This window comes from Urocampus carinirostris, chromosome 1 (genome assembly GCF_059441175.1).
Source record: "Urocampus carinirostris isolate Australia breed hairy pipefish chromosome 1, RoL_Ucar_1.0, whole genome shotgun sequence".
Lineage (NCBI taxonomy): Eukaryota > Metazoa > Chordata > Actinopteri > Syngnathiformes > Syngnathidae > Urocampus > Urocampus carinirostris.
The window spans coordinates 64,952,548-64,980,361 of NC_142349.1; the positions used below are offsets into that span (position 1 = coordinate 64,952,548).

At 40.6% G+C, this 27,814-nt stretch overlaps 2 protein-coding genes across 2 annotated transcripts; one reads left to right on the top strand and one right to left on the bottom strand.

Annotated features, from left to right (window-relative positions):
• Positions 1-1,212: 1,212 nt before the first annotated feature.
• Positions 1,213-24,355, top strand: LOC148376561 (ceramide synthase 2-like). Its single transcript, XM_088348581.1, has 11 exons — positions 1,213-1,360; positions 3,265-3,441; positions 6,609-6,726; positions 6,817-6,935; positions 9,093-9,150; positions 9,285-9,335; positions 10,662-10,754; positions 10,820-10,948; positions 21,004-21,113; positions 21,191-21,344; positions 23,863-24,355. Exons 2-11 carry the CDS (start codon positions 3,275-3,277, stop codon positions 24,058-24,060), a joined length of 1,197 nt encoding a protein of 398 aa, XP_088204707.1. The 5' UTR covers positions 1,213-1,360; positions 3,265-3,274; the 3' UTR covers positions 24,061-24,355.
• On the bottom strand, positions 14,144-16,411 carry LOC148376562 (zinc finger BED domain-containing protein 4-like). Its single transcript, XM_088348568.1, has 2 exons — positions 15,177-16,411; positions 14,144-14,971 (listed from the first exon to the last, which is right to left on the bottom strand). The coding sequence occupies exons 1-2, from the start codon at positions 16,402-16,404 to the stop codon at positions 14,580-14,582; spliced, it is 1,620 nt and encodes a 539-aa protein (XP_088204694.1). The 5' UTR covers positions 16,405-16,411; the 3' UTR covers positions 14,144-14,579.
• Positions 24,356-27,814: the final 3,459 nt, after the last annotated feature.

Consider the following 27,814-nt stretch of genomic DNA (forward strand, 5'->3'; position numbering starts at 1 on the left):
CGCCAGTTAGCGCCTATTTTTTTTTCTATCGACCCTTTCATATCACGTCACAAGCAAAAAAGAAAATACACTGAGGAAACCAAGCTTTCGCTTCTTTAGTTCAGTGTTAAAAAGTTGTGTGATTTTGTGCCAGAATTGTAGAATATTCATTAGTGGTCGTAAATGGAAGTTTTACAGGATCCAAGCGGACACTCCTGATCAAAAATAATTAGAGACTTGTGGTTAAATGCATTAAAGCAAAAAGATTGGACCAAGGCACTCATCGAAAAGGCTCAGGTTTGGAGCATGGTAGCCTTGTAAAAACTGCATAGGTCAAAAATAAAAACAGTCATGCATTGCAAACAATTGTTAGGCACAAAATCCAAGTAGTATATTATATACATTTGATTATTCATACATTTATTGTTCTTTTTATAGGAGAAGCATCTATTGATGGCATTTATGCTACAGTACATGCTAGAAGTTAGCCGGAGCAAAGAAAATAACAAGATATGTTGCTAGGTCGGTGGTTCGCGCCCCGGCCGAGTCATTCCTAAGACTTAAAAAGTGGTCGGCGGCGCCCTCTGTTGGCTGCGGCTGCATCGGCTCGCTACAACGGGTCAGGTGCAATCGACATTTCGTTCTGTGTACATTGTTACACAGAATGACAATACAAGGAAATTATTATTATTATTATTATTAACATGATAGCAACCATCCTACACTTTTAGTGAAGTGGGCGCTGCAAACACAAGTATTTTTTATGAGTGCCTTGGTCCAATCTTTGCTTGAGTGCAGTCAACCACAACTCTCTTCTTTTTCTTTGATCAGGAGTGCCCGCTGGGATCCTGTTTAACTAAATTTAGCATCACTAACACATCTTCTCCGATCCCGGCACACAAACACACAACATGACAACCTTTTATTTTCCTCTGTCTTCTGACCAGCGCAAGTATTTTTTTTATTCCAGGCTAAGCCCCGCCCACTGTATACGTCACAATGTTTACAACCAAATAAAAGAGTCTTGATGCGTTCAGGTGAAACTGTATTTTGACATTTTCGTGTTTTTTTCTGTGTGTGTCTTTCTAGAAAATTTGCAGGTACAATGTATGCTTTTGCAATCGATTTTCTTGAATTAAAGTGGCTAAGGGAGCTGTCTTAATGTGAAGTTGACAATTCCAATTTCCTGTTCCTGGTGGTAACTTGACTCTCATGTTGTGGGCGTGCGTGTGAGTTTGCGGTTGTTCAGGAGTCGAACTCAGACCAGAAAAAAACAAAGCATCACACGGACTCAGAACGAAGACACAAGACGATCTCGGTTGATTTTTCATGAGGATTTGCAACTGAGCAAGACACAAACCTGCTGTTTGTCAGATTTGCAGTAAGTTGAAAGTAACTGCGCGTTTTGCGCTAATGGAGTTGATTTACTTTTATTTATTTTTATATCTTTTTAGTTAACAATGTAGACAGTTCACTTTTTACACTTTTGAATTTATTCAAGGGCTTATTATTTCAATCATTTCAAATGTATTCTCATTTTTAATGACGACAAATACAAATCTTAAATGTGTCTTATAATACTGTATAAACATGTTAATAAATAATAGAAGAGACGCATCAGCTAATCGAATCATCAACAATTAATCCGTTATTAAATTGATTATCAACTACTTCAATAATCAATAAATTTTTAATACTCTCGGAGAAAAAAAATCATTAATTTATGTAATGAATTTTTAATACGTTTTGGAATAAAAGATAAATAAATCAGCAGAAGGTTCAACTTTATCAACATTACATTTTTACAGATTATTTTATTGCACTATTGTTTTTGTTTGTATAAATAAATTAGCAATTTGTACTTAATTCTTTATATTGGTCAGTCTACATGCACAAGTGTACAACAGGGTACGGGCCAAACCAGAAATAAATTATCATAAATATATGTATTCTACCTCCGTATATTGAGTACCATTTATGTTTTTGATCAAATTACTTGAAATGAAAATAGTATAGAGCAAAGTTTTGGATTCATCAATTTATCGACCGATTAATTGAGTATTAAAAAAAGATATTTTTTTTACAGCCTTAAACATAGTTTTATATTGATTATAGCAATAATGGATATATATTATAATAGTGACGTATACTGATGATAATAAGGTGATAATGGCAAGTGATTTGGGGACTTTAAATTTAAATAAAAGGATATATATATATATATATATATATATATATATATATATATATATATATATATATATACATATATATATAGGTAGGATATCAAGATCATACTAATATTTTATTCCTGCAGTCCAAATTATTAAAATTGGATGATTTAGTAAAATGTTTCACTTCACAACTGCTATTTAAGGTCAACAAAAACATAGTGCCAGAAAACATCCAAAAATTATTCATTCGGAAAGAGGGAAATTACATCTTAAGGGGCTGTAGTGAATTCATAATCCCAAAGGTGAGAACCACCAGGAAAAGTATGTGTGTGTCTGTGTGTGGATTCAAACTTTGGAACGATTTTCAAGACGAGATCAAACAATGTCCAACTATTCACGTGTTTGAATTTAAATACAAAAAAAAAACATTACTGGCGGAATACAGAGATGAAGAAAATGGGGTATGAGTGATACGAGAGATTGGAAATATTACGTTTACAACTATGGATAACTTTGTTGTTATTGTTGCTATTGTTATATCAGAACTGTTATTATTAATATTATTGCTATTTTTGTTGTTTTCATTGGTGCCACAATGATGTTTGACTAGTGGCATTATGGCGTTGAGGGATGGGTACCACGATGATTAGTGTACAAAATATGTGACTATTGTTATTATTATGATCATTGATAACTGACCTAAGTTATGTGTGTATCTTAGATATTGTGTTGTATTAAGACAAAAAAGAGGAGCTATCTATAGAATGTAATTACAGTAATAGGGAAGATGATGGGGTAGGGAAAATAAGCATCCTCTTCTTACTACCCCTTTTCAAACATGTTATGTCACATTATTTTGTTGTTGAGTCATTGTTTTTGTCCTGTTTTTTTTTAATGTTCGAAATAAAGTTTTCATTCGTTCATTCATTCATCCATTCATCCATTCATTCATTCAATAATAATAACATAATACATTGGACAATATAAAATAATAAATAAATAACACTGCATGCTATGGATTTTTTTTTCAGCTGTATTATATTTTATATTTTGAGTAAAATTAAATTTTTTCACTAGCCAAATGTAACCTAAACGTCGATCTATTCTCCAGCCAGCGCAAAATGGAGATGCTGCCCAACATATGGGCAGAGCACTACTGGCTGCCTCCAGGAGTGACTTGGGAGGACATGGACCGGCTGCCCCCTTCAGAGCGCCCCCTGCCCAGAGACCTCCTCGTGGCGCTACCCCTGGCTTTGGTCTTTGTGGGTCTGCGTTACGTATTTGAAAGGTACATTTCAGTAAACTCATTAGTGTATTAGATCCCTTGACCCGCCAGGGTCGTCGGACCACCACTTCCTGTGGTGTGTCTTGGGCAGGTAGAGCCTGGTTGCACCCATTCCTGTTTTGGGTGGTAGTTTGCCTGGCTTGGGGAGTACAGGAATATGAATATGTAACAGCATTACGTAATCAGGATACCAAAATCCAATTGTATTCCGTTACAGAAAAAAATCGTAAGTTACAGGTATATTTAGTAAAATAAGGTTTACTTTGCACAAATACTATTTTATTCAAAAGTACATTTGCATATACATAATGTGCCGACAGATTAATTGTGTCTATCAGATTTCAGTAAAAGCTAGCGCATATTGAAGCATAGACATACGTCGTGGTTGCATATCCGCCATTTTTGGCTATGCCGTGGAACTATCCAGTCCATGGTACGACTGTTCAGGCATACATTCTGGCATGCATGCTGGGTAAATCTGGATATTGTCAATATTCTTGTCAGTATTCTTACTTTAAACAAATAAACCTTGTAAAAACTTGCAGTGTTTAAAACCATATTTGGTTCTTAATGTACTCTTCATTTAAACTAAAACATAGCATATCTTGTCTGCCATGCGTAAGAGAGCGTTTTAATTTGCTCGATAAACTATAATACTTGGTTAAAAATCCTGCACTTTTTGAAGGGCTACAAAAAAACTACCCGACCTTGGATTCCTTCAATTATTTTGCGATGTTACATCGTTCATTTATCTTAAACGAAATGTAGTAATTTGATTTATATTATGCTTTTTTGGTCTAGTATTAGCATATTTGCTATTGGGGTAATCCAAAAGTAATTGATAGTAATCAAGTTTACTATAATAATTATAATTGTTGATAATAGGCAACATTTTATTTTGACATGCGGTGAACTAATTCCTGGCATGGAGATGACATATTAATGCAGATCATTAATCTTTTGATTACATATGAACACTCTGGGGTTTATAATAAAGCTGGAGAGTCTGATCACTTCCTGTGCATGGCCGTTAGTAGTTGGTGGAGTCGGCTGGGGGCATTTCCTCTATGCATTGCAACACCTACAAGAAAGCAAATGCCTTTGCCAGCTTGACAATCACAACGACAATCATGATTTTCCGATCCTGACGCTAAACCGTCGCTTACATTCCGCTTGCGTGAGGTTATCTGGCGGTAAATATTTGTCTACGAACCTCTCACGACATTTCCTGATTGGGATCGAGTGGCGAGCTATATGGGCGAGGAGCAGGTGTGTTGTCACTACCTGCTTTGTTGTTGTCGCCAGGGGAGGAAAGAAAATCTCAGGGGACAGGAACAAGGGAGGCTTTGTGCCCTCTGATTGGATTTGCTGTAGAAAGGTTTACTTTCCCATGAAATCCTGCTGGCGCGTAACATGAGACAAGCTCCAGCCATGTGGTGTACCAATTTCAATCATGTTTTTTGCAGTTAGTTAATAGACGGTGAAGATATTTCTACATCCACTAGTGCTTAGATCAGTGGAAAGAGTCCTGAACTTTGTTTTTGCGTCTATTAGCTTGGATTTGCTTCTTGTAATTGTAGCTGAAGATATTATACGGTCATTTCAAATTGCGTGTGAAAACCAAGTCTGTAAAATGCTGGTTCAAGTATGGAATACTGTGTTAAATGAATAGGAATGAAGTGAAATGATTTGGAAGATGTTTCATTAAAGAATTGAATATCTAAGAATAAAGTCGGAAAAATGATACTAAAAAATACCAAAATTATGCAAAGGGTACAGAAAGGATTAAAAATGCTTGGAAATGACTGAAATTACACAAAAAGCACTGAAATGTATGAAAAAGGACTGAAAAATCTGATACAGAACTCAAACGGAGGGGAAAATAGAGAAAAGTATGTAAAAGTACTGAAAAAGTGGAAAAAGTAGTGTGAAATAGTGAAACGTGTGAAAAAAGGACTAAAAAGTATGCAACTGTCAAGAACCATAACAGGAGGAGGACCCAAATGCGTGACGTTTCTCACACAAGCTTTTATTTGATGGGAAATGGGGCAGTCATGCACGTTAACACAAAACGCCAGTGATTCGGCGATCGCTGGGCGAAAGAAGAAAGACAGAAGTCTGGCGTGGAACAACAGAAAGCAAGAGACCAACAAGGTCGCTACCAGTTACACAAGCCAATACCGGACAGATTATGTCGATACCGGACAGAATGGGATTGAAAGGATTGCTAACAGATATAGGAGAACGAAGACAGATATCAGACAGGACGAGAATGACGGGCACAATACCAGACACTGGAGACCGGAGACTGAAATCAAAACAGGACGAAACAGACGGGATCAAAACCGTACAGGATACACAAACAGGGAACCGGACAGAGTAATAACCCACGTCTAGCGAGCGCAGAGGTTCATTGACAGACTGACAAAGGGTGAGTGAGAGCACTGAGCTTAAATAGATGGGAAGCCAATCTGTCAATGAGCCAAAGCTGGCGCCAATTGGTCGCCATGGCAACCGTGACAGAAATAGTACATAAAAGTACAGTTACGGACAGAGAAGTAGTAAAAAGCATGGAAAAAGTACTAAGAAATGTAAGAAATAGTACTTAAAAGTACATTAAAGTACAGAAAAGTAATGAAAGATAGCGAAAATTATGGAAAAATTACTGAAATATCGTAAAACTATTGAAAATATTATTGAAAAGTACTGACGAGCATGAAAAAATACTGTAAAGTATGGTTAAGTACAGAAAAGGAGCAAATGCAGTTAAAAGTATAAAAAAGTGTTGAAAATGACTGAAAAGCATCAAACGAAATACTGTAGTAAAAAGCATGAAAAAAGTAGGGAAAAGTATAAAAAAGTACTAAAACATATGAGAAAGCACTAAGAAAGTATTGAAAAGTATAGAAACAGTTCTGAAAAGTAGTGGAAAATGGGGAAAAGTTTGGAGAAGGTCTTGAAAAATACTCAAACATATGAAAAACAACAAAAAAATACTAAAAAACATAGTGAAAAGATAATGAAAGTAAGGTAAATAACCAAAAAGTAGTACACATATAATAATTAATATATACAAAAAACAAAACAAAAATAGTCAATAAATTATTTAAGTCTCCGTTTCATGGACTCAGCACAAAATAAAACCCTATTTTTGTTTTTCTGGCCCTCAGGTTTTGTGCCCCGCCCATTGGCAGATGTTTGGGGGTTAGGAATAGGGTACGTGTGACTGCGCCTTACTCCCAAAGGCTGGAGTCCTTTTACACGACACAAAGCCAACGGCCAACACAGGTTATTATCTCACACTTTTTGAAATGTGAGACACAGGAAACGAAAACTCCATGGATCTGCTGATTGAATTTCTCGTTTTGACGGTTTCAGAGTGACATCACGGCTTTGATGTCGCGGTGTGGCGAAAGCCAGCGCCACATCCAGACCTGGTTCCGACTGCGCCGCCACCAGGACAAGCCGTGCCAGACCAAGAAGTTCGCTGACGCGGCGTAGGTCATTCATTTATCTATCCATTATCTGCACCGTGTCAGGATTAGAACAGAGACAGGACCCACTTGCGTGCGTTTCTCTTAGTTTTATTGGAAAGAAGGGAAAGGATAGTACACACGATCTGTAGATCGCTGGTTGCGGGGAGCAAGTTGCTCAGACTCGGAAGTGGTATTTCCGATGGCGGTGTCGGGAGCGGAAAAAAACAGATCAGTAGCCGGGACGGGGGAGCAAAATCATAGTCGAGATCAGAAAAGAGGTCGTTGCCGGGAAACAGATGGGAATCAGAACAGGAGAGAGTCAGGGTCGAAGAGCTTGCCTAGCGTAAGCTGAGGTTCGCAGACGAACTGACAACCGGTGACAGGAAGACGGGGGTATAAAAAGTGACAGGTAGCCAATCAGCGTCCGTGGCAGTTGGTGCTAAAGAGCAGGCTCAGGTGCCTCGCATCAGTAATCATGACACACCGCTTATCCACAGTAGGGTCGCGAGGTTCCTGGATTCATCCCAGCTATCTTCAGGCAGTGGGCAGGGGAAACCCTGAACTGGTTGCCAGCCAATCACAGGGCGCACAGAGACAGACAATTCCCTCGCTTATTTACACCTAGGGACAATTTGGACCGGCCAGTTAACCTAACATGCATGTTTTTTGGAATGTGGGAGGAAACCGGAGATTTTGCTCTCACGACCTCAGAACTGTGTGGCACACGCGCTAACCACTGCGCCACCGTGCTGCCCCAATACACCAGTGCTTCTCAATTACAACAATGTGCAATTGCACCTTCACTATGCTAGGGGGCAGTGGCGCTCTCTTTACCAATGCACGCATGGAGCGTTGTTTTCGTTTGCACCCTAGACACAGATAGTGTGTCAAGACCAGAACGGGAACAGGACTCAATTGCGTGATGTTTACCAGAAGTTTTATTGAAAGAAAGGAAGGAGTGCGCCCACAATCCGGTTTTCGCTGGACGTGGGAAGTAAGTCACTCTCGGATTTGCACTGGGATCCGAACACGGAAGTGGATCTTCCGTAGCGAGCGATGGCAGTGTCAGGGACGGAAAAAACTGGTCGGTAGCCGGGACTGGGAGAGCAAGGTGTGGTCGGGGTCGGAAATGAGTCGTAAGCCAGAACGGGAGCGTAGACGTAGTCGGGGGACAAAAAGAGGTCGTAAGCCTGGACGGGAGAACAGACGTGGTCAGCAGCAAAACAGGTCGTAGCTGGAGACAGACGGGAGCAAAAACGGGACAGGTGGAAGTTATGGTCGAAAAAAGGCTTGCCTAGTATACACTGAGGTTCACAGACGGACTGACAACAGGGGACAGACAGGACTGGGTTCAAATAGTGACAGGGGGACAATCAGAACCCGCGGCGGTTGGCGCCAAATGAGCGGGCACAGGTGAGTCACATCAGTAATCATGAAATAGTGTAGTGGATTTTCAGGCGATACCATGGAAGAATATTTAAGAGGGATGAAAATAAAAAATATATGGTGTGGTTTTCTCTAAAAAAAATCCAAAGATTTTAGCTTTTATGGCTATTTGGGTCAAAAAGGTTTCCAAACCCTTGATCTAGTTGTCAGGACCAGAACGGAAACAGGACCCAATTGTGTTACGTTTCTCACAAGTTTTATTAAAGGAAAGAGGAAGGGCTGCGCCCACAATCCGCAGGCAAGTCGCTCTCGTACTCGGATTGTGATCCGAACACGGAAGTGGATCTTCCGTAGCGAGCGATGGCGGTGTCAAGGACGGAAAAACAGGTCGATAGCAAAAACGTGGTCGGGGTCAGAAAACGGGTCGAAGCCGGGGGACAGACGGGAGCAAAAAACAGGTGGGAGTCAGGGTCGAAAAAGGCTTGCCTAGTGTTAACTGAGGTTCGTAGACGGACTGACACCAGGGGACGGATAGGAGTGGGTTTAAATAGGGACAGTGAGCCAAAAAGCGTCCGAGACTGTTGGCGCCAAAAGAGCGGGCACAGGTGAGTCAAATCAGAAATCATGACACTAATGGCTGTTTCAGAATCAGTAACTAGAGGTTTGTGTTGAATTATTTTTGCTGAACAGTTGAATTCATTTTCGTGTCTTGAAACCGAAATCATTCAATCCTAAAATCATCCGACACGATCTGCTGCCCAATAGAAATGTCTACTTTGTTTATTGTCACAGTTGGAGGTTCTTCTTCTACCTGGCAGCATTTGTGGGTGGGCTAGCTTGCGTGATTGATGTAAGTTTTTGCAGAATCTACAAAATTTAATCCAGTAAACCCCTGCGAAATGCGAAATTTCACGAAGGGATTACAATATAAATCAAATCAATTCCACAAGTCTTACTTGTTGTTAATCTGTGGTTCTGATTCAGACCCCCTGGTTTTGGGACCTCAGGGAATGCTGGAGGCAATATCCGGTTCAGGTGTGTACAGTGACAGTCCAATGCTAACAAAAAATATTTGTATGTGTTGTTCACTTCTTTATAGTTTGTATCATTTTTCCTTTTCTTTGGTACATTTCTGAATACTTTAGACCAGGGGTCTCCAATTTGCTGGTGCCTGTGGGCACCAGAGTGCCCACTAAGGACAGTTGAGGTGCCCGCAGACCTGTTTTAGCTCACAGTTAGTGGGTCATTGTGGTTATCTAGTAAAAATAATTTTTAGGCCTTTGACTGAGTCTGTTTAACCCTACTTCCGAGAATTACCCGGGTAATAACATAGTAACAACATACAGCATTAATACAACGATAAATTGTTAATTTATTAATTGATATCAAAGTGTGTCTCAGCTTGAAAAAGGTTGGATACCCCAGATTTATCAAATTCTCAAAAAATCTGCTTTTTCTTCCCTAATATTTTAATATTAATACTTTTTCAATTAAAAAAATATTACAAATGAAAAATTATATATATTTTCGTTCTTATTTCACTGTATTTTAAAAGATAAAGTATGGTAAAGGAAATAATAAGATATAGGAAAAACATTCTTATTTAGAAGTATATTTATGATTTAACATCTTCTTTTTTTAATAAACATTTTAAAATATAGTACAATAATTTAAAAAAAAAAGTTTTATTTGTGATCGTAATCCGTAAAAAATATATTAAAAAAATATATGTATTCAATCAAAACCGTTGATTATCATGAACATTTTTTTAGGGGTTTTGTTCTTTTAGGTGAAAAAAAAGTCTATTAGAAACAATTGTCAGTTCTTTGTTTTGAAACTCAATGGAAAACACATACAGGAGTATTATATTTAAGGTTCTTTAAGGAGTTTTTGTGCATTCTGATGTAGCTCCAGTTTCCCTAGGGTTCTCCAACTATTTTTGATGCTAAGAGCTACTTTTTTCTAACCAATTAGTGCAAAAGGCTACCGGTTTGATATGCATTTCTAAAACATCAACTTATCATGTTATTACAATGTTATTACCAAGTTGTAATTATAAGAAATAAAGTTTAAATAGGCTCCGTCAACCACTAAAACATCTAGTCAGTTACAAATTCCAAGAAAATCATATGACCTGTAACTGATGACCGATTTTTAGAACCAGTCCGCAGGCTACTAAGGTGTTCTAAGGGGGCTTCTTGGTGCCCGTGGGGACCACATAGGTTAACCTGCACTAGAACATGGGCTGGTTATATCGGCATGATATTCATAAAAGTTGAATTCTGATTGGACAAAATTAATGATAACGCCTTTTCGTAAACTCAATGTAACACCATCGTTGACATGTTTAATCCCCCACAGTCCATGCAAAGTCGCCATTACTGGTACTATATGCTGGAACTTGGCTTTTATGGCTCCCTCCTGCTTCGCGTCTCCGTGGACATCAAGAGGAAGGTGAGTTCCTCGTCGTTTTTGCATCGAGTACACCAAATTTGGGGGAAATCCGTCCTCTCGATCAGGATTTTAAGGAGCAAGTGATCCATCATTTGGCCACCATCTTCCTGCTGAGTTTTTCCTACTGCGCCAACTACCTCCGAATCGGCACTTTGGTGATGCTGCTGCATGACTCGGCGGACATCTTGTTGGAGGTAACACAAACATCGGAATTTCCTGTTAAAAAATCTTTTAGTCTATACTCGATTATGGTTTATTATTTAATAGTATTGGCTGTGTTTCCTGTCCGGTATTGTTCCCGTCTATTTTGTCCTGTTTAATATCGATCTCCAGTTTTCGTTCCCGTCGTAAGTCGGGACGGGAGAACAGACGAATTTTGATAGAACCTGGTGGGTAGACAGTCTAGAGGTGTCTGGGGGCATGCACCCTCGGTAGAAAATTTGGTAATTTTTTGGGGGGTAAATTTTGGAGAACAACCTTGATCAGGCTGACATCATTTGGGCAGCAAAAAATTGATGGAAGTGGGGGCTGGACACAGGGTCTTAGTCGGGTTCTACTAAGCGGCTAAGCGGCTGCCTAGGGCCCCACGACCACTAGGGGGCCCCCAAGCGCAGTTGATTTGTATATAACTAAATCTATTTTTTTCGTGTGAAAGAGATGAATATTAATATATACTATCAAATACATGTACATTTACGGAACAATAATGTCTGTTGTGGTCTGCACTATGAATCTGGGCAGAAAATTTCTTGAGGTAACTTGTAGCCCCTGAATCAAGGCTTCCATCCATCCATTATCTGCACCGTTTATCCTCACTAGGGTCGCGGGGGTACAGGAGCCCATCCCAGCTATCTTCGGGCAGTGGGGAGGGGACACTCTGAACTGGTTGCCAGCCAGTCGCAAGGCACAGAGGGACAGACAATTCACACGTTGATTCACACCTAGGGACAATTTGGACCGGCCAATTAACCCGACATGCATGTTTTGGAATGTGGGAAGGAACTGAGGAAACCCTAGCAAGCATGGGGAGAACACGCAAACTCCACTCAGGAAGGTTCGATAACCTCATAACTGTGCCGCACACGCGCTAACCACTGTGCCGCCGTGCTGCCCAGGTCAAGGCTAATTCTTCACAAGCTTGAAGAACTGAACATGCCTTTTGACGACTGTAGGGGGCAGTCTTATGATAACGGCATAAAAAAGGTGTGTAGACTCGGCTTTAAAAAAAAATCCATGTGCTTTTTATGTGCCTTGTGGAGTTTTTGTACATTTGTTGTTGCAGTTATTTAAAAACTAAAATCGTTTCTGTGACCTCGTTGTATGTGCCTCCGTGCATGTACCGTATTTTCCTAAAAGCCTTTTTTTTTTTCAAAAGCTGACCATGCGCCTTATAATACAGTGCGCCTTATTTATGGAACAAAATTAATTCGCAAAGTCTTGAAACTAACTTGCCGCCGCCAACTAGATTTTCCCCCGAACGCCAAGTAGTTCGCGGTGTATGCTGGGATTTATTTACCGGCGTTTCATTGGCTAACCAATGTGTCAATCATCATTTGAATCGATCACTATTGGCTAAAGTTATTAGGAGGTCAAGGGGCGGATCCTTTTTATCATTTACAGGCTGGCATTGGCTTGAGCGGCAAAACAAAGCCTGCAATTGGCCAAAAAAGACGTGTCAATCATCAGTTGAATCGATCACTATTGGCTAAAGTTATTCGGAGGTCAAGGGGCGGATCCTTTTTATCATTTACAGGCTGGCATTGGCTTAAACGGCAAAACAAAGCCTGCAATTGGCCGAAAAAGATGAATGCGTATAGCACATGGCTGACGGCATACAGAAAGCATTTTTTTCTATTCTGTATTTGTAAATATTTTATTCTCCTGGATTTACTAAACTCACGGATAAAAGAGGACCACGGCTGCACGTTATTATGAACACAACGACTTCGGTGAGCTACTCCGGGTTTTATATTGTCCCTGTATCTTGTTTCTGACTGAACTCGATGTTTCTGTGATAAGCGGTCCAGATAATGGATGGAATGGAGTGTCTATTTTTAAATTAAACTCAATTCCAAGTGTTTATTGTCATATGCACGGTAAAGTTGCGAGCGAAAAAGAAAATAGAAACTAAGGAATGTTTGGCATTTCTTGAATCCCAAGACTTTAACCTTCAGAATGATGGAACGATGCATTTGAGTGACATCGTACGGACACCGCATCCGCACGTGTTCTCGACACGTATTTGCGTCTTTGCAAGCTTTGGGAATGTTAAGGGGGTAATAAGTTGGACTGAACTATCTGACTGTTTTGTCCACGTTCCCATTGTAGCGCCTTATAATCCGGTGCGTCTTATGTATGTCAAAAATAGGACCAAAAACTATTTTTTCGGGGTGCGCCCTATAACCCGGTGCGCCTTATAGTGCGGAAAATACGGTATATATTTATTAAAGTATTTGTTTGAGTTTAAATTCAGAACATTTGTACATGGGCAGCACGGCGGCACAGTGGGTAGCGCTTGTGCGGCACAGTTCATGTCATGGGAACCTGTCGTGGGTTCAAATCCAGCTCCAGACTTTCTGTGCGGAGTTTGTATGTTCTCCCCGTGCTTGCGTGGGTTTCCTCCGGGCACTCCGGTTTCCTCCCACATTCCAAAAAACATGCATTTCAGGTGAATTGGCCGGTCCTAATTGTCCCTAGGTGTGAATGAGCGAATGCGTTGTCTGTCCCTGTGTGCCCTGCGATTGGCTGGCAACCAGTTCAGGGTGTCCCCTGCCCACTGCCTGAAGATGGCTGGGATGGGCTCCAGCCCCCCCGCGACCCTAATGAGGATAAGCGGTACGGCTAATGAGATGAGATGAGATGAGACATTTGTACATTTGTCGATCCAGTTGATATAAAACAAGAATAATAAACAAGATTGTGCTTTGAGTGAATAATTGGTGTATTTATTCCTTTTAGATGGCCCAAATGACTTTTATTATCCCACTTTGTACTATATCACTTTGCAGACATGGGACCAAGTCACACATGTGCAAGTCTCAAGTAAGTCCCAAGTATTTTTTTCTTGGGCAAGTCAAGTCAAGTCAAGTCACAGGCTGTGTCAAGTCAAGTCAAGTCAAGTCCTGTAATAGGTCAAGTCAAGTCCAAGTCAAGTCACCTTTGGCGTACTGTTGTAATTTTAGCTTCAGAATCTGATCTTAATAAAGTGAAAGGCAATATATAAGAAATCAAGTAATCATCCTTGGCTAATGTGCCTAACCTGTAATAAAATATTTGTATCCTAAATACTCATGTTCAGTAAAATACATCATAGACTCAAACAAACAGTGATATCGTCAGTATTTGGTATTTATTGACAGAAAAAGTGATCTGTAGATCGAAACCCAAACTTTTACTTTTTTTTTACTTTTACAAAGTAACAATAACAGCTAAAACAAATACTAACTTACAGAGGATTAAACTGTCACATTTCTCTTGCTCTTTTCTTTGCAGATTTCTCTCTCACACGCTTTCTGTCACTCACTCAAACAGTATATCCATAAGTCAATCCCTTTTTATGAGGAAACAAATAACAGCTAAAACAAATAGCTTATTATTATTAAACTTTGTTACATTTCTCCTCTCTCTCTCACTCACACACTCACACACACTCACACACTCTCACTCACTCACTCACTCACTCACTCACTCACTCACTCACTCACTCACTCACTCACTCACTCACTCACTCACTCACTCACTCACTCACTCACTCACTCACTCACTCACAATGACACAAATTAACTCACTCACTCAGTCACTGTATATCCATCAGTCATTCCCTTTTTACAAGGTATTGCATTTGCAAAATAGAAGATTAGACAGGGTCTTATCTGCAAGCCGAGCTCGATGGGGTCTCATAATGATTCCACCATGGCTGAAGACTCTTTCCACTGGGGAACTTGAGGCTGGCACTGACAAAGCTTTCATTGCAACAGGAAAAAGGGCAGGGAGGACAGCCCTGTTTGCGTCCCAGAAGGACAGACAAGGCTGCCCACAACAAAGAGAAAAATAGTTATTTAGTTGTGTCTCTGGGTTGGTGGTTGGGTCCTGCTTGCGGCGTTTTTTGTAGCCTGAGAATAGGCCAGTGCTGTCTTCTTGCTGGCTTTCGCTTTCCTCCTCTAGGAATTCAGGACTCTGGGATGTTGTGTGAGGTTGCACCTCACGTAGAATCAGATCTAATTAAAACAAAGAAAAAAAAGGGCAAGCGTAAGATCTCATGAGCATTATTCAAAATTGAACATCCACAGTTTGATACGCTTGCAAAATCATCTCTAAAATGGATTATAATACTCATATAACTGTTTTGAATTACATTTCCATAATTTGATAATGGTGACACGCCTAAGTGTACATCACGTTAAAAAAAAAAAATCCACTGACCTTTTACCATGTCAACAATGTTATTCTTGACATCATCGGTGACAAGCACATCATGCTGAAGCCACATCATGGAGAAAGCCGGGTCCAGGACAGCTGACCTGATGTAGACTGGGTCTGCAAATGGCAGCTCTTCCCCTGATGCAGCTGACAACATCTTCACATTAACGAAGATTCCCCGGAACCGTTTCTTCAAAGAGAATTGCAGGCTATGGATCATGCTTCCCAGGAAGCGCACTTGCGGCTTGAGTCTTTCCAAGTGGTGGTTAAGAGACAATACACAGGGGAGGACAGAGCTAATCGTCACAATCTTCTCTCCCTGAGTAAGATCAGTGGCCTCTGCAAATGGCTGTAGCACATCACAAAGTTCCTTCATCAAGTTCCACTCCCTAATTGAGAAGACCAGCTCACTGTGTCCCGTGTTCTGAACAACACTGCACAAGTCCTGGTGACTGAATGAGAGCACTGCCTTGACTTGTCGGAAAGTTGAATTCCACCGTGTGTTTACAGCAGCGGGTATCCCTCGCTGATCAAACTTCTCCTCAAACGCATCTTTAAAGGTGCTGGATGTATGCAAGAGAGAGCTAAGCTTGGAGCATTTTGCAAAGGAACTGTTCATGATCCGTGCATCCTTGAGACCATCACCAACAGCTAACTGCAGAGTATGCGCAAAGCATTGCTGACGTTTAGGGCTTCCTCTGTTGATTGTGCGGTCCACAGTCTCCCAGTCACCTCTGGAGAGGTCTTCCCACAATTCTTCATCATCCAGATTGTCATCATCGGTTACTTCGTCATCTTGATCCTTCGGAAAACAGACTGAAAATGCTCGCTTCATATTCGCAGCATTATCACAGATTATGAAGTCGAGTTTTTTCCGAATGCCATAATCCTCACACAGGGAATCAAAGGCTTCAGCAATGCGCTCTCCTGTGTGAGATCCCTTGAATCTGCTGCATGCCAGCAGGTATGACTTCAGCATGACTCCTTCTGAGGTTGTTAAGACATGGCCAGTGACTCCCAAAAAGCCGCGCATCCTCCTATCTGACCAAATGTCTATGGTAACCGACACATGGTCTACACCAGCAAGAATCACTTTGATCTTTTCTTGCATGTCTGCAACAAGTGATTCTATTGTTGAAGTTATTGTTCTGCGGCAGATAGGCTGGTATTTGGAGTCGACCACAGACATGAAGTGCCTGAAATGTTTATTTTCCGTCATTGAAAGGGGCATGCTACATCCAATCACAAGATCTGTAACAATAGCATTGGTTATGGACTTCTGTTTGGGATGATTTGCTGAATATGCTTCCAGAGGACGAGACTGGATGAACTGTGATATTGCAGGCTGTGTAGTATCAGTGCAGGCGTTTCTTGTCCTTTCATACTCTGCATATCTGTGAAGCAGATGCAAAAACAAGAATGAGATGTCCTGTATGGTTGGGCAGACATGAAATCATGACATATGGTTAAAAAAACAGTTGTTTGAAACTTTCTGTATTTTTTTTTATCTATCTTCTGGATGATATTACTTAATATCAAATCAACTGTAACTGAAGCTTTTACCACATTTTTTTACTTTTTTATGCTCATAAAGCTGGTATATCTTAACCATGTGATAGTTAATAAATAAAACAATTTATTTAACATTTCCAACCATGAAATCAAAATTTTTAAAGAAAATAATGAGCTAATATTTATTTTTATACTAAAAAGTTACTAAAAAAAAACTACAAAAAAAACTTCCATAATTGTCGACTTAGTGGTCTTAATTATAAGATTGGATTAACATTATTGTCACTATTTGATTTGGAGACTACTGGCATAACTTTTGATCTAGCCTGCACGATTGAGGCGGTTTTAGCGTGATGACGTTGTAGTCTGATTGGTTGTAGCATAGTCCAGTAGTACACAGAGGCATTTGATCAACGCAGCCTCTCGGATGGTTGGCCAGACTAAACTCGTGTGATGAGTTTATCACACGTTTATCACAGTTTATTAATAGTCGCGATAGCCAGGCTTTATTGTTGCACTTTTATTGCACTTTATTGTTGTCAATGTCTACGCATAGGACAGTGTGGAACGTAATTTCGATTCCGTTTTATGTCAAGTACATTTGAAGGAACTGGCAAATAAAACTGACTTTGACTTGACTATGTACGATCAGCATGCCTGTGAAAAAGAGCGGATCCCCCTGCAGCTGCCGCCAACCCCACACTCTCCCCAATCGTGGAAGGTGCCCTTTTGCCAACACTTCCAAATTATATGCAGATTGAGACTATAACATTAAGGCAAAGACACATTTTTCAGGGATGTGATTTTTCCGCTAATTCGCGGAATTCCGCTTTCGCTCCAAAAATAAAATTTTAAAATTTCCGATTCTTTTAAATGGTAAAAAAAACGATTTCGTCTCGACAGCGTTCCATTTTAGTGTTTCCGTAACTGAAATGAAACGTACTTGCGATTGGTTGAAGTCTCCGTGTTGACCAATAAACGCGCTCCTTATAAAGGCGTAGGAGTATGCCATTGTTCATTTCTCACACGTTTTTGCCGAGTGTTTAAAGAAAGATGTCCGAGATCGAACGCAAAGATGCTCCGCGAGTTAAAGAAATTGCTAAGATCGTAAAAAAACAAGTTTCGATCGGACTGGTTAGAGAAGGAATTATCTACAAATGTTGGTGACCCCGACGTGATCCAATGTAGCGAGCAGAGACGGGAGTCGTAAGCGGAGTGTCAAACAAAGGTGCCAACGAAAGCTGCTTTAATGACATTTAAACTGGCGATAACAAAACAAACACGAGAGTGGCTAGAACCGGCCGAATTAAGAGTCCCCCTAGGAACTCGCTAACTAAACAATGGTTCCGTGGGTGAATTATGTACAACCCACTACAGTACTTTCATTTATAGATAACATCTTCTTCTATAACAAAGACATTTATGGTATGTTCTAATATGAGTTACTTTTCATTTGGTCATGATACAATTATTTGTTCATGAAATTTGAACTCTTCAACATGATTTATGTGTTAACTTAGTAATCACATGAGTTAGATATGATGATATTCTCAGTGATAGTTTTTAATAGCAAAGGCAGTCCAATGTTTTTTAATGTGACTGATTTTGAGTTGACTTAAACTGTAATTTTATGAGGGATAGTTCAAAATACATTGAAAATGTATGCTGTTGTTTTGTCTATTTCTTTGTCATCTGAGTGCATTGAAAGTACTTAAAAACACGGAAAACCCATGACCTCCGGGGGGCTTCGCCCCACTTCTCCCCCCACCAGGGCACTGCCCTGGACCTAGCTGGGTGCCCGCGGCCCCCAGACCCCCGCCTAATTTTCAGATAATTTCACTTTGGTCAAATCACATCCCTGATTTTTGATCATGTACAGTGCACGTGTCCTTCTCAACTTCACCGCTTAGCCTACCCTATTTTCTCAATTAGACAGCCCGTTTATCCGTAGCTCCTAGCTCAATATGCCTGGCTTGTCTTTTGCGTTACCCGTTGTAGGATAGACGAGGCACTATGAGCACAAATGCATTCGTTTTACTCAAACATACTGCAATGTTTATAAAAGTAAATGAATGAAGCATCATTGACGCAGGTTACGATAACCTCTCGTCTCTGCATAAGAATGTCACAATGATAAACTGAAACCCCCCTGTGCAGCGGCTAAATCGCCCTGCCGCTCACTCTTAGCTAACAACCAAAGAGTAAGCAACTGGACTTTTTAGAGATTGAGCTGTAGATGTTCCTCATGGAAGTTCCTCAAGCTCAAATTAGAAGTCCAGTTGCCTACAACTAAACTGTATGGATAAAATGACCTGGGTGAATGACAATATTCACAGACATTAGCCAACATCCAACTCACCAGATATTAACACATTGACAAACAGATATTAACACTGACAAACACTTACTGGGCAGAATGGCTCTTCAAATGTCGGATGAAATTTGAGGTGGTGGTCTGGCTGTCCGAAATTTTCCCGTTGCAAAATTTGCACTGCGCTGTTCGCCGTTTACCTTCTTCACAGAAGTTTTTGAAGCCAAAAGTTACTACCCTCGGAGCAGACATGCTGACTTCAGGTGGTTGCCGTGGAGGTGTGTGGCGCATGGGCAGAGTGGGCGTGACATGAGAGCGTTTCTCAGCCCGCATCCCGTACTGTAATTGTCAACATTATTTAAATAATGAAATATATATATATATATGAACACGCAAGTCATTCAAGTCATCGTGGCTCAAGTCAAGTCAAGTCCCGAGTCTTAGATTGCCAAGTCCAAGTCAAGTCACAAGTCATAAAAACAGCGACTCGAGTCGACTCGAGTCCAAGTCACTAAGTCTCAAGTCCCCATGTCTGTCACTTTGGAATATTTAGTGTCAATCAACCCCATGTCACTGTTGCCATAGTGCCCAATTGGCCCCGCCCTTATGGCGCCAGCTGGGGCAGGTTGACATATTTGCTTCCCTTCTATTTAAGCTCAGTGCTCTCACTCACCCTTTGTCAGTCCGTCAACGAACCTCTGCACCCGCAAGACGTGGGATTTGACTCCGTCCGGTTTCCTGCTTGTGTTTCCTGTCTTGCATTGTTCCCGTCTATTTTGTCCTATGTAATATCGATCTCCAGTTTCGTTCCCGTCTAGTTTGTCCCGTTTTATTTCGATCTCCGGTATTTCATATCAACCCTGTCCGTCCCGTCCTGTCTGGTATCGATCCCATCTGTCCGATATCTGCTCGTGCAATTGATATCGATCTCGTCGGCTTCTGGCTTTCGTGGCCTTATTCACTGTGGGTCTAACCCTAAACCTCAAACCTAACCTTAACCCTAACCCAGGGGTGTCAAACTCATTTTAACTCGGGGGCCACACGATAGAACAAACATTCTGTCGGGCCGGACTAGTAGATTAAAGAGAAAGAAAAAGAGAGATAAAGAAATAATAGAAAGAGGTAGAGAGAAGGAGAGAGGGCGGGACAAAGAAAGAAAAAGAGAGAGAGGGAGAAAGCATGAGAAACAAAAGAGATATAAAGTCATGAGAGAGGGGTAAAGGAAAGGGAGAGGAATAAAGAAATCCAAAGAGAAATAGAAAGACAGAAGGAGAGAAAAGAGAAAAGAAAGCGCGAAGGGTAGGAAGAGAGAAAGAGAAAAGAGAGAAAAGGAAAAAAGGAAGTTAGAGCAAAAGAAGTTAAAAAGACACAGAGAGAGAAAGACACAAAGAGCAACAAAGGAAGAGGAAAAGAGAGACACAGAGAGAAACAGAGAGACAGACTGGGAGAAAAGGGGTGGAAAATAAAGAGAGAGAGAGAGAGAGAGAGAGAGAGAGAGAGAGAGAGAGAGAGAGAGAGAGAGAGAGAGAGAGAGAGAGAGAGAGAGAGAGAGAGAGAGAGAGAGAGAGAGAGAGAGAGAGAGAGAGAGAGAGAGAGAAATAAATACAAATACAGTGTCTTTGTTCGAGGCACCTGGCTTTGGCAACATCAAGTTGACATATTTCAACCTGCCGCTCATTTTTCTCTTGCGCTTCTTTGAGTGTTGTCTCGCGGGCCGGATTCAATCCCTTAGCAGGCCTGATTTGGCCCGCAGGCCGCCTTTTTGACACCTGTGCCCTAACCCTTAACTCTGAATCCAGACCAAACCCCTGGCTCCTTACCCCAACCCCAACCCATTACCCTATACCATTTACTACTTTCTAATTTGGCTCACCTGCTATCTTGCAGTATGCTAATGTGTAAATACTTTATTTGTTACTATTTCTGTATTTTTTTTCATTTTCTTATCCCAGTTTACGACATTGAAATCTCTCTTTCTTCCTCTCTCTTCCTCAATATCCTTCTCAGTCCGCCAAGATGTTCAACTACGGCTCCGGCTGGAGGAAAGTTTGCGACGTCCTCTTTGTGGTTTTTGCTTCAGTCTTCTTTTTGACGCGACTGGTGATTTTCCCAAGCAAGTGAGTCCTTTTTTTCCTCTAATTTTTCTTTCTGACCTTCGAGACATAACTCATGTGGTGCGATCATGGTTTTCCAGGATCATTCACACAACGCTGGTGCTCTCCATGGAGATGTTCCAACCCTTTGCTGGCTACTATTTCTTCAACGTCCTCCTATTGGTGCTGCAAAGTCTTCACATCTTTTGGGCTGCTTTGATTTTAAGGATGGTCCGGAAGTTCTTGACTGGAACGGTCAGAATCCTCTTTATGCTGTTTTTATTCCTCCTAAAACGTTTGATTTCTTTTGAGTACAGAACAATACGGAACAAATTTCAAAAATTGATTTACTGTTTGGGGCAGCACAGCGGAGCAGTGGTTAGCGCGTGTGAGGCACAGTTCTAAGGTCTTGGGAACCTCCTGTGTGGGTTCGAATCCAGCTACCGGATTTCCTGTGCGGAGTTTGTATGTTCTCCCCGTGCTTGCGTGGGTTTCCTCCGGGCACTCCGGTTTCCTCCCACATTCCAAAAACATGCATTTCAGGTGAATTGGCCGGTCCAAATTGTCCCTAGGTGTGAATGAGCGAGCGAGTTGTCTGTCCCTGTGTGCTCTGCGATTGGCTGGCAACCAGTTCAGGGTGTCCCCTGCCCACTGCCCGATGATTGGTGGGATGGGCTCCCGCACCCCCGCGACCCTACTGAGGATAAGCAGTGCAGCTAATGAGATGAGATGAGATTTACTGTTTGGAGTAAAAGTTGAATATAGCTATGCGATCACTTTTACATTTTTCAGAAAGAAGTTCGATAATATAGCTTTATTTTCATTTTTCTCCCTTTTTTAACTATTTCAACAGAAATTCAGATTGTAGAAAATAATAATAACCATAACAACAACAACAATATTATAATAATAATAATAATAATAATGGAAAAAAAACGTACCCCATTGGCAGATCATTTTGCTCATCCTAAGAATTATTTTTATGTATTTTTATGAAAAAAAAAGGGCGCAAAATGATCCGTCAAAATTGTTGCTGTATTTTGAAATTCCTTTCTGGAATTTTTCATAATGAAACAAAGTCAATATTGTTTTTATATAATTTTGAAGAATGTTCATTTTATTCTAATAAAGAAACAAGCTTAAAAATATACGCAGTAAAAGTAGAAAACATAATGATCACATTTTGATACCGCAATAAATAATTCTTAGATGAGCAAAATGACCTGCCTATGAGATAATCTTTTTAGAATTTTCACGGTTTTTATCATTATTTTATATGTTAAAAAAAGAAATGTATTATTGTTTTATTTTGAAACAGTTTCCTGAAACATTTAAAAGTATAACAAAATTCTTATCTTATATTATATTCTTATCTATATTAAATTCTTAAAATATAAAAAATATTCTTCTGATCGAATTTTGAAGATGTATTTTCCTATTGTACTAGAAAAAACAGGTGAGAACTGTTCCCAGGTATTGCATCTGGTCCGATACCAGCCTTATCTTAAGGTCATTGATACCTTTGACAGTGGCCGATACAAGTATGGGCATTAAATAGATATATCCTTTCTACCAAAATGTTTTTCTTCAAATAATTCTCAATGACCAAGCTGTGTTCCAAAAGTATGGAAGAGCAATTATTAGCGATTATTAGCATCTTATCTGAGCTGATACCAGCCTTATTTTAAGCTATTGATACAACAGTAGATGCTATTAGTATCAACTTGGTTGTTTTACTATCAGGAGCTACAAATTAAGAGATAAATAAATTGCTTGTCAGGACCAGAACGGAGACAAGACCCACTTGCGTTAGATTTCTCTCAGTTTTATTGGAAGAAAGGAAAGGGTTGCACCCACGATCCGGTGATCGCTGGGCGCGTTAAGCAGGTCGCTCTGAACGCGGAAGTGGGACTTCCGTGGCGAGCAATGGCGGTATCGGGAACGGAAAAAACGGGTCAGTAGCCAGGACAGGGGAGCAAAAACATGGTCGGGGTCGGAAATGAGTCGTAAGCCAGGAGAGGAGAGTAGACGTGGTCAGGATCAAAAACGGGTGGAAGCCGGGGAACAGATGGGAGCAAAAAACAGGTGGGAGTCAGGGTCGAAAAAAGGCTTGCGTAGTGTAAACTGAGGTTCGCAGACAGACTGACAAAAGGGGACAGAAAGGAGCGGGTTTAAATAGGGACAGAGAGCTAATGAGAGGCCGAGGCAGTTGGCACCAAAGGAGCGGGCGCAGGTGATTGACATTGATAATCAGGACATAAAATTAAATAAATTCTCTATTAAGTATGTGTTAACAATGCCCAACTAAGTTCAAAGAGCCTTTATTTTAATCTTTTTCACCACCCTTATCTGCTTTTATCCTACTTTTAACATCGGTATTCCGGCCACGGAATGAATTAGGCTTGAGAAAAGGTGGCGAGGAGGATGAGGGGAAGAAGCGTGATTTCAAGTGCAGTTTTCTTTTTTTTGAGGATGAAAATGGTAAGAGTAAGAAAAGGACGGTCTCAAATACAAGCATCCCAAACTACAAAAAAGATGAAAAAAAACGAATAGTTTATTTGAGCGCGTCCAAGACAGTTTGACAGAGGCTTCAATGATGATTTTAACCAGAAGATGGCGTCAGCAAATAGAATATTTTGAAGTTAGTGACACTACCTTTGAAAAATGTGTTTGATAATAACAGAATATACAATGTTAGTATGAGTATTTTCTAGAGGGGAGGTTGAGTACTCTATCGGTATTGGTAACATACATTGTTATCTTCTGCTTCCAGATAGAAAAAGATGAACGCAGCGATGAAGAGAGCGAGCTGGAAGACGATAAAGGAGAAAACGTTCAAGAAGATTCTCCTCCGTCAGGGAGTAAAGACGCCAACAATTACAAACTTCCCACTTTGAGTAACAATTGCGTCATTAATAATCTCACCAACCACCGGGCCTCCAGTGCTGACAGAATGCGTAAAGCTCAGTAGAATTTGAATGATTTTGTAGCTTTTTTTTATTTATTGCATCTTAGGACTGTGAATTTTCTTTTTTAATAGAAATTTTAAATCATTTTGTATACATATTAAACAATATATGTAACCCGTTCTGCCGAAATGAATCACAAGTCGCAAGAGCTGCCTTATGAACTTAAGGCATCAATCTCTAAGTGAACATTACTGTATATGGTGGCCGTTTTATAGATAAATGTACAAATGAACTTGTTTCCACCTGCTGCCATTCATATGACACAAAAAAATGAAGAATATTTGAAGTTCTACTGAATTCTTCTGTTTGTGCTGTGACATTTTCGCAATGAAAATTGTGTGCTTTGGAGCAATAAAAGACAGGAAACCTTGATGTACCCCAAGAAACGTAAAATGTGATTTGTTTACTCTCGTGGCTCTAGAGCTATACTCTATGAAATTAATATTAAATAAATCGTAATTGGAAAATATGTATAGAGCAGGGGTCCCCAACCTTTTCGAAGGTAAAGCTACTTATCTGCAGGGTTGGGTAGGGTTACTTTAACTGGATTACTTTCAATTACTTTTGGATTACTCCAATACCAAATATGCTAATAAAAGACAAAAGAAACTAAATATGAATCAAATGACTACATTTTGTGCAGGCTTGGGGAGTAACGGACTACATGGAACGGCAAAAATGATGTTGGCGAGCTGTTTGGATTTGTTTTTTATTTTGTTTCTGTCGCATTTTATGTTAGTTTTGCCGGAGATCAAAGAGATCAAAGCCAGGAGAGAAAGCTTACCACGTGTTGTGAGTCATAATTTTATTCATATTTAGTTTCTTTTGTTTTTTATTAGCATATTTGGTATTGGAGTAATCCAAAAGTAATTGAAAGTAATCCAGTTAAAGTAAGCCTACCCAACCCTGCCTATCTGTTACTGATTAGCGCGAAGGAGAATTTGTGTTTCTAAAATAACGACTTATGTTTTTATTATGTTGTTATCGGTTTAGTATGCCATTACAGGTTTTTTTTTAAGTAGAAATTGTCATGATGACTGATTGGTTTCACCTGTGTCCTCTCGTTTGGCGCCAGCCGCTGCGGGCTTCCCGATTGGTTCCCCGTTCTACTTAAGCTCAGTCCTTTCACTCGCCTGTTGTCAGTCAGCCAGCAAACCTCTGTTTCTACATTTTGACAAAGACTCCCGTCTGTCCTGCTTTTTGCACCAGTTGTTCCACCCGTCCATTCCTGATCTCCCCGTTTGTCTCCGGCTTCGACCTGTTTTTGACCCCGACCACGTTTGCTCTCCCGTCCCGGCTTACGACCCGTTTTTGATCCCGACCACGTTTTTCTCTCCTGTCAAGGCTATCGACCTGTTTTTTCTCGTCCTTGACACCACGATCTCCCGCTCCGGAAGATTCACTTCCGCATTCGGAACTCGTTCCGATTCTGTGCGCGGCTTGCTTCCGGAGCAAGCACTGGATCGCGGGCGCTGCCTTTCTCCTCCTTCAATAAACTTGCAAGTAAACGTTACTCGATTGGGTCTACCCTTTGTGCTGGTAGTGACAGTCTTTTATTTAAAAACTGGAGGAAAATGTTTTCATTATTCTCTACAAGGCAAGCACTTTGACTCTGACTCCCGTCGGTCCCGCTTATTGCACCCGTCCGTTCCTGATTTTCCCGTTTGTCTCTGGCTACGAACTGTTTTTTGACTCCTAACCACATTTTCTCTCCCGTCCCGGCTTACGACCCGTTTTTGATCCCGACCACGTTTTTGCTCTCCTGTCCCGGCATTCGACCTGTTTTTTCAGTCCTCGACCGCCAGCTCCCGCCCCGGAAGATCCACCTCCGCACTCAGAAGACAATCCGATCCTGTGAGGGGCTTGCTTCCCGCGTCCAGCGAGCACCGGATCGCGGGCGCTGCCCTTCCTCTTTATCTCAATAAACTTGTGATCTACGTTACGCGATTGGGTCTACCCTTCATGCTGGTCTTCACAAAAACTGCCCTGCATTTGCACTGATTCACACATACACATTTGAAGATAATTTTAAAAAAATCTAGGAAGCTTTAATCATGTATTTCAAGACACTGATTAAGTCAATGATATCCCATGCTAGCTAAAAATCGCATTTCCTCGAAAATCACAATGACCCTTCACTCGTTAGCTGTAATCAGAACTGGTCCTTGGGCTACTCAAGTGTTTTCATGGAGAGTCCTGGTGCCCGCGGGCCCTACGTTGGTGACCGCTTTGTATTTTTGTTGAAATTACCTACGGGCTCTGTGACTCCTTTTTGGGTTTTATTTGTTTTAAATCTTTTTCTTTATTTGTATTTCAATCGGTTGTACAATTTGAATGCACTGTTTACACAATACTGTGGTGAGATGTTTGTACGGAAATGTTTCTGCGTTTGTTCAATAAAGCATTAAAAAAACAACAAAAGAAAGGAAAAAAAAAACACTGAAGTGAAAATGGCGCCACTGGACGACGGAGGCAAAAAAGAGGTCTTGACTAGGACTAAATAAAACCTCATGTTTTAATTCAGGGGTGTCAAACTTATTTTAACTCGGGGGCCACACGATAGAATAAACATTCTGTCGGGGGCCGGACTAGTAGATTAAAGAGAAAGAAAAAGAGAGATAAAGAAATAAGAGAAAGAGGGATAGAAAAGGAGAGAGGGCGGGACAAAGAAAGAAAAAGAGAGAGGGGGAGAGAGAGAGCGTGAGAAACAAAAGAGATAAGAAGTCGTGAGAGAGGGGGAAAAGAAAGGGAAAGGAGTAAAAAAATCCAAAGAGAAATAGAAAGACAGAAGGAGAGAAAAGAAAGCGCAAAGGGTAGGAAGAGAGAAAGAGAAAAGAGAGAAAAGGAATAAAGGAAGTTAGGGCAAAATAAGTTAAAAAGACACAGAGAGAGAAAGAGACAAAGAGCAACAAAGGAAGAGGAAAAGAGAGACACAGAGAGTGAAAGAGACAGAGAGTGGAAAAAAGGGGTGGAAGAGAGAGAGAGAGAGAGAGAGAGAGAGAGAGAGAGAGAGAGAGAGAGAGAGAGAGAGAGAGAGAGAGAGAGAGAGAGAAGGAGAAAGAAATACAAGTACAGTGTCTTTCTTCGAGGCACCTACCTTTGGCAACAGGTTGACATATTTCAACCTGCAGCTCATTTTTCTCTTGCGCTTCTTTGAGTGTTGTCTCGCAGGCCGGATTCAATCCCTTAACGGGCCTGATGTGGCCCGCGGGCTGCCTGTTTGACACCTGTGCTTTAATTGAAAGATACCACTATAACAACAGAGTGTAAGCGCACCCCCTAGTGACACTTTTCAGAACTGCCCTACACAGACACGCCATAAAGTTTTATATATCGGGGTACATATTATTTTACGTGGTCAACTTTAGTGTTAACAGTATATCATTTAAAAAAGGGGAAGTTGTAATTTTATGGTTCTGATAACATAAGAACTACATTACCCATGATGCCCAATTGGTACTGCACATGCGCAGTGTGTTCCATAACGTTGGCTTTTACAGTATACTGTAATACGGTTTACAAGCGAGTGACACGAAAGAAAACACTCGTCTATGAGAAATAACACAGGCTCTTTTTACCTAGAAGTCATTTTAGGTTCAATTTTAATTTAATTATTGTGGTGACGCCCGAAAAAGAGTCACTTACGTCGAAACGAAACTCTTGAAATATCGTAAATGTATCTCAGTCGAATACAGACTAGTAGCCTTTTGAGTGTGTTGTATAAAAACAGAAATCGTCACGATGTAGGCCAACACC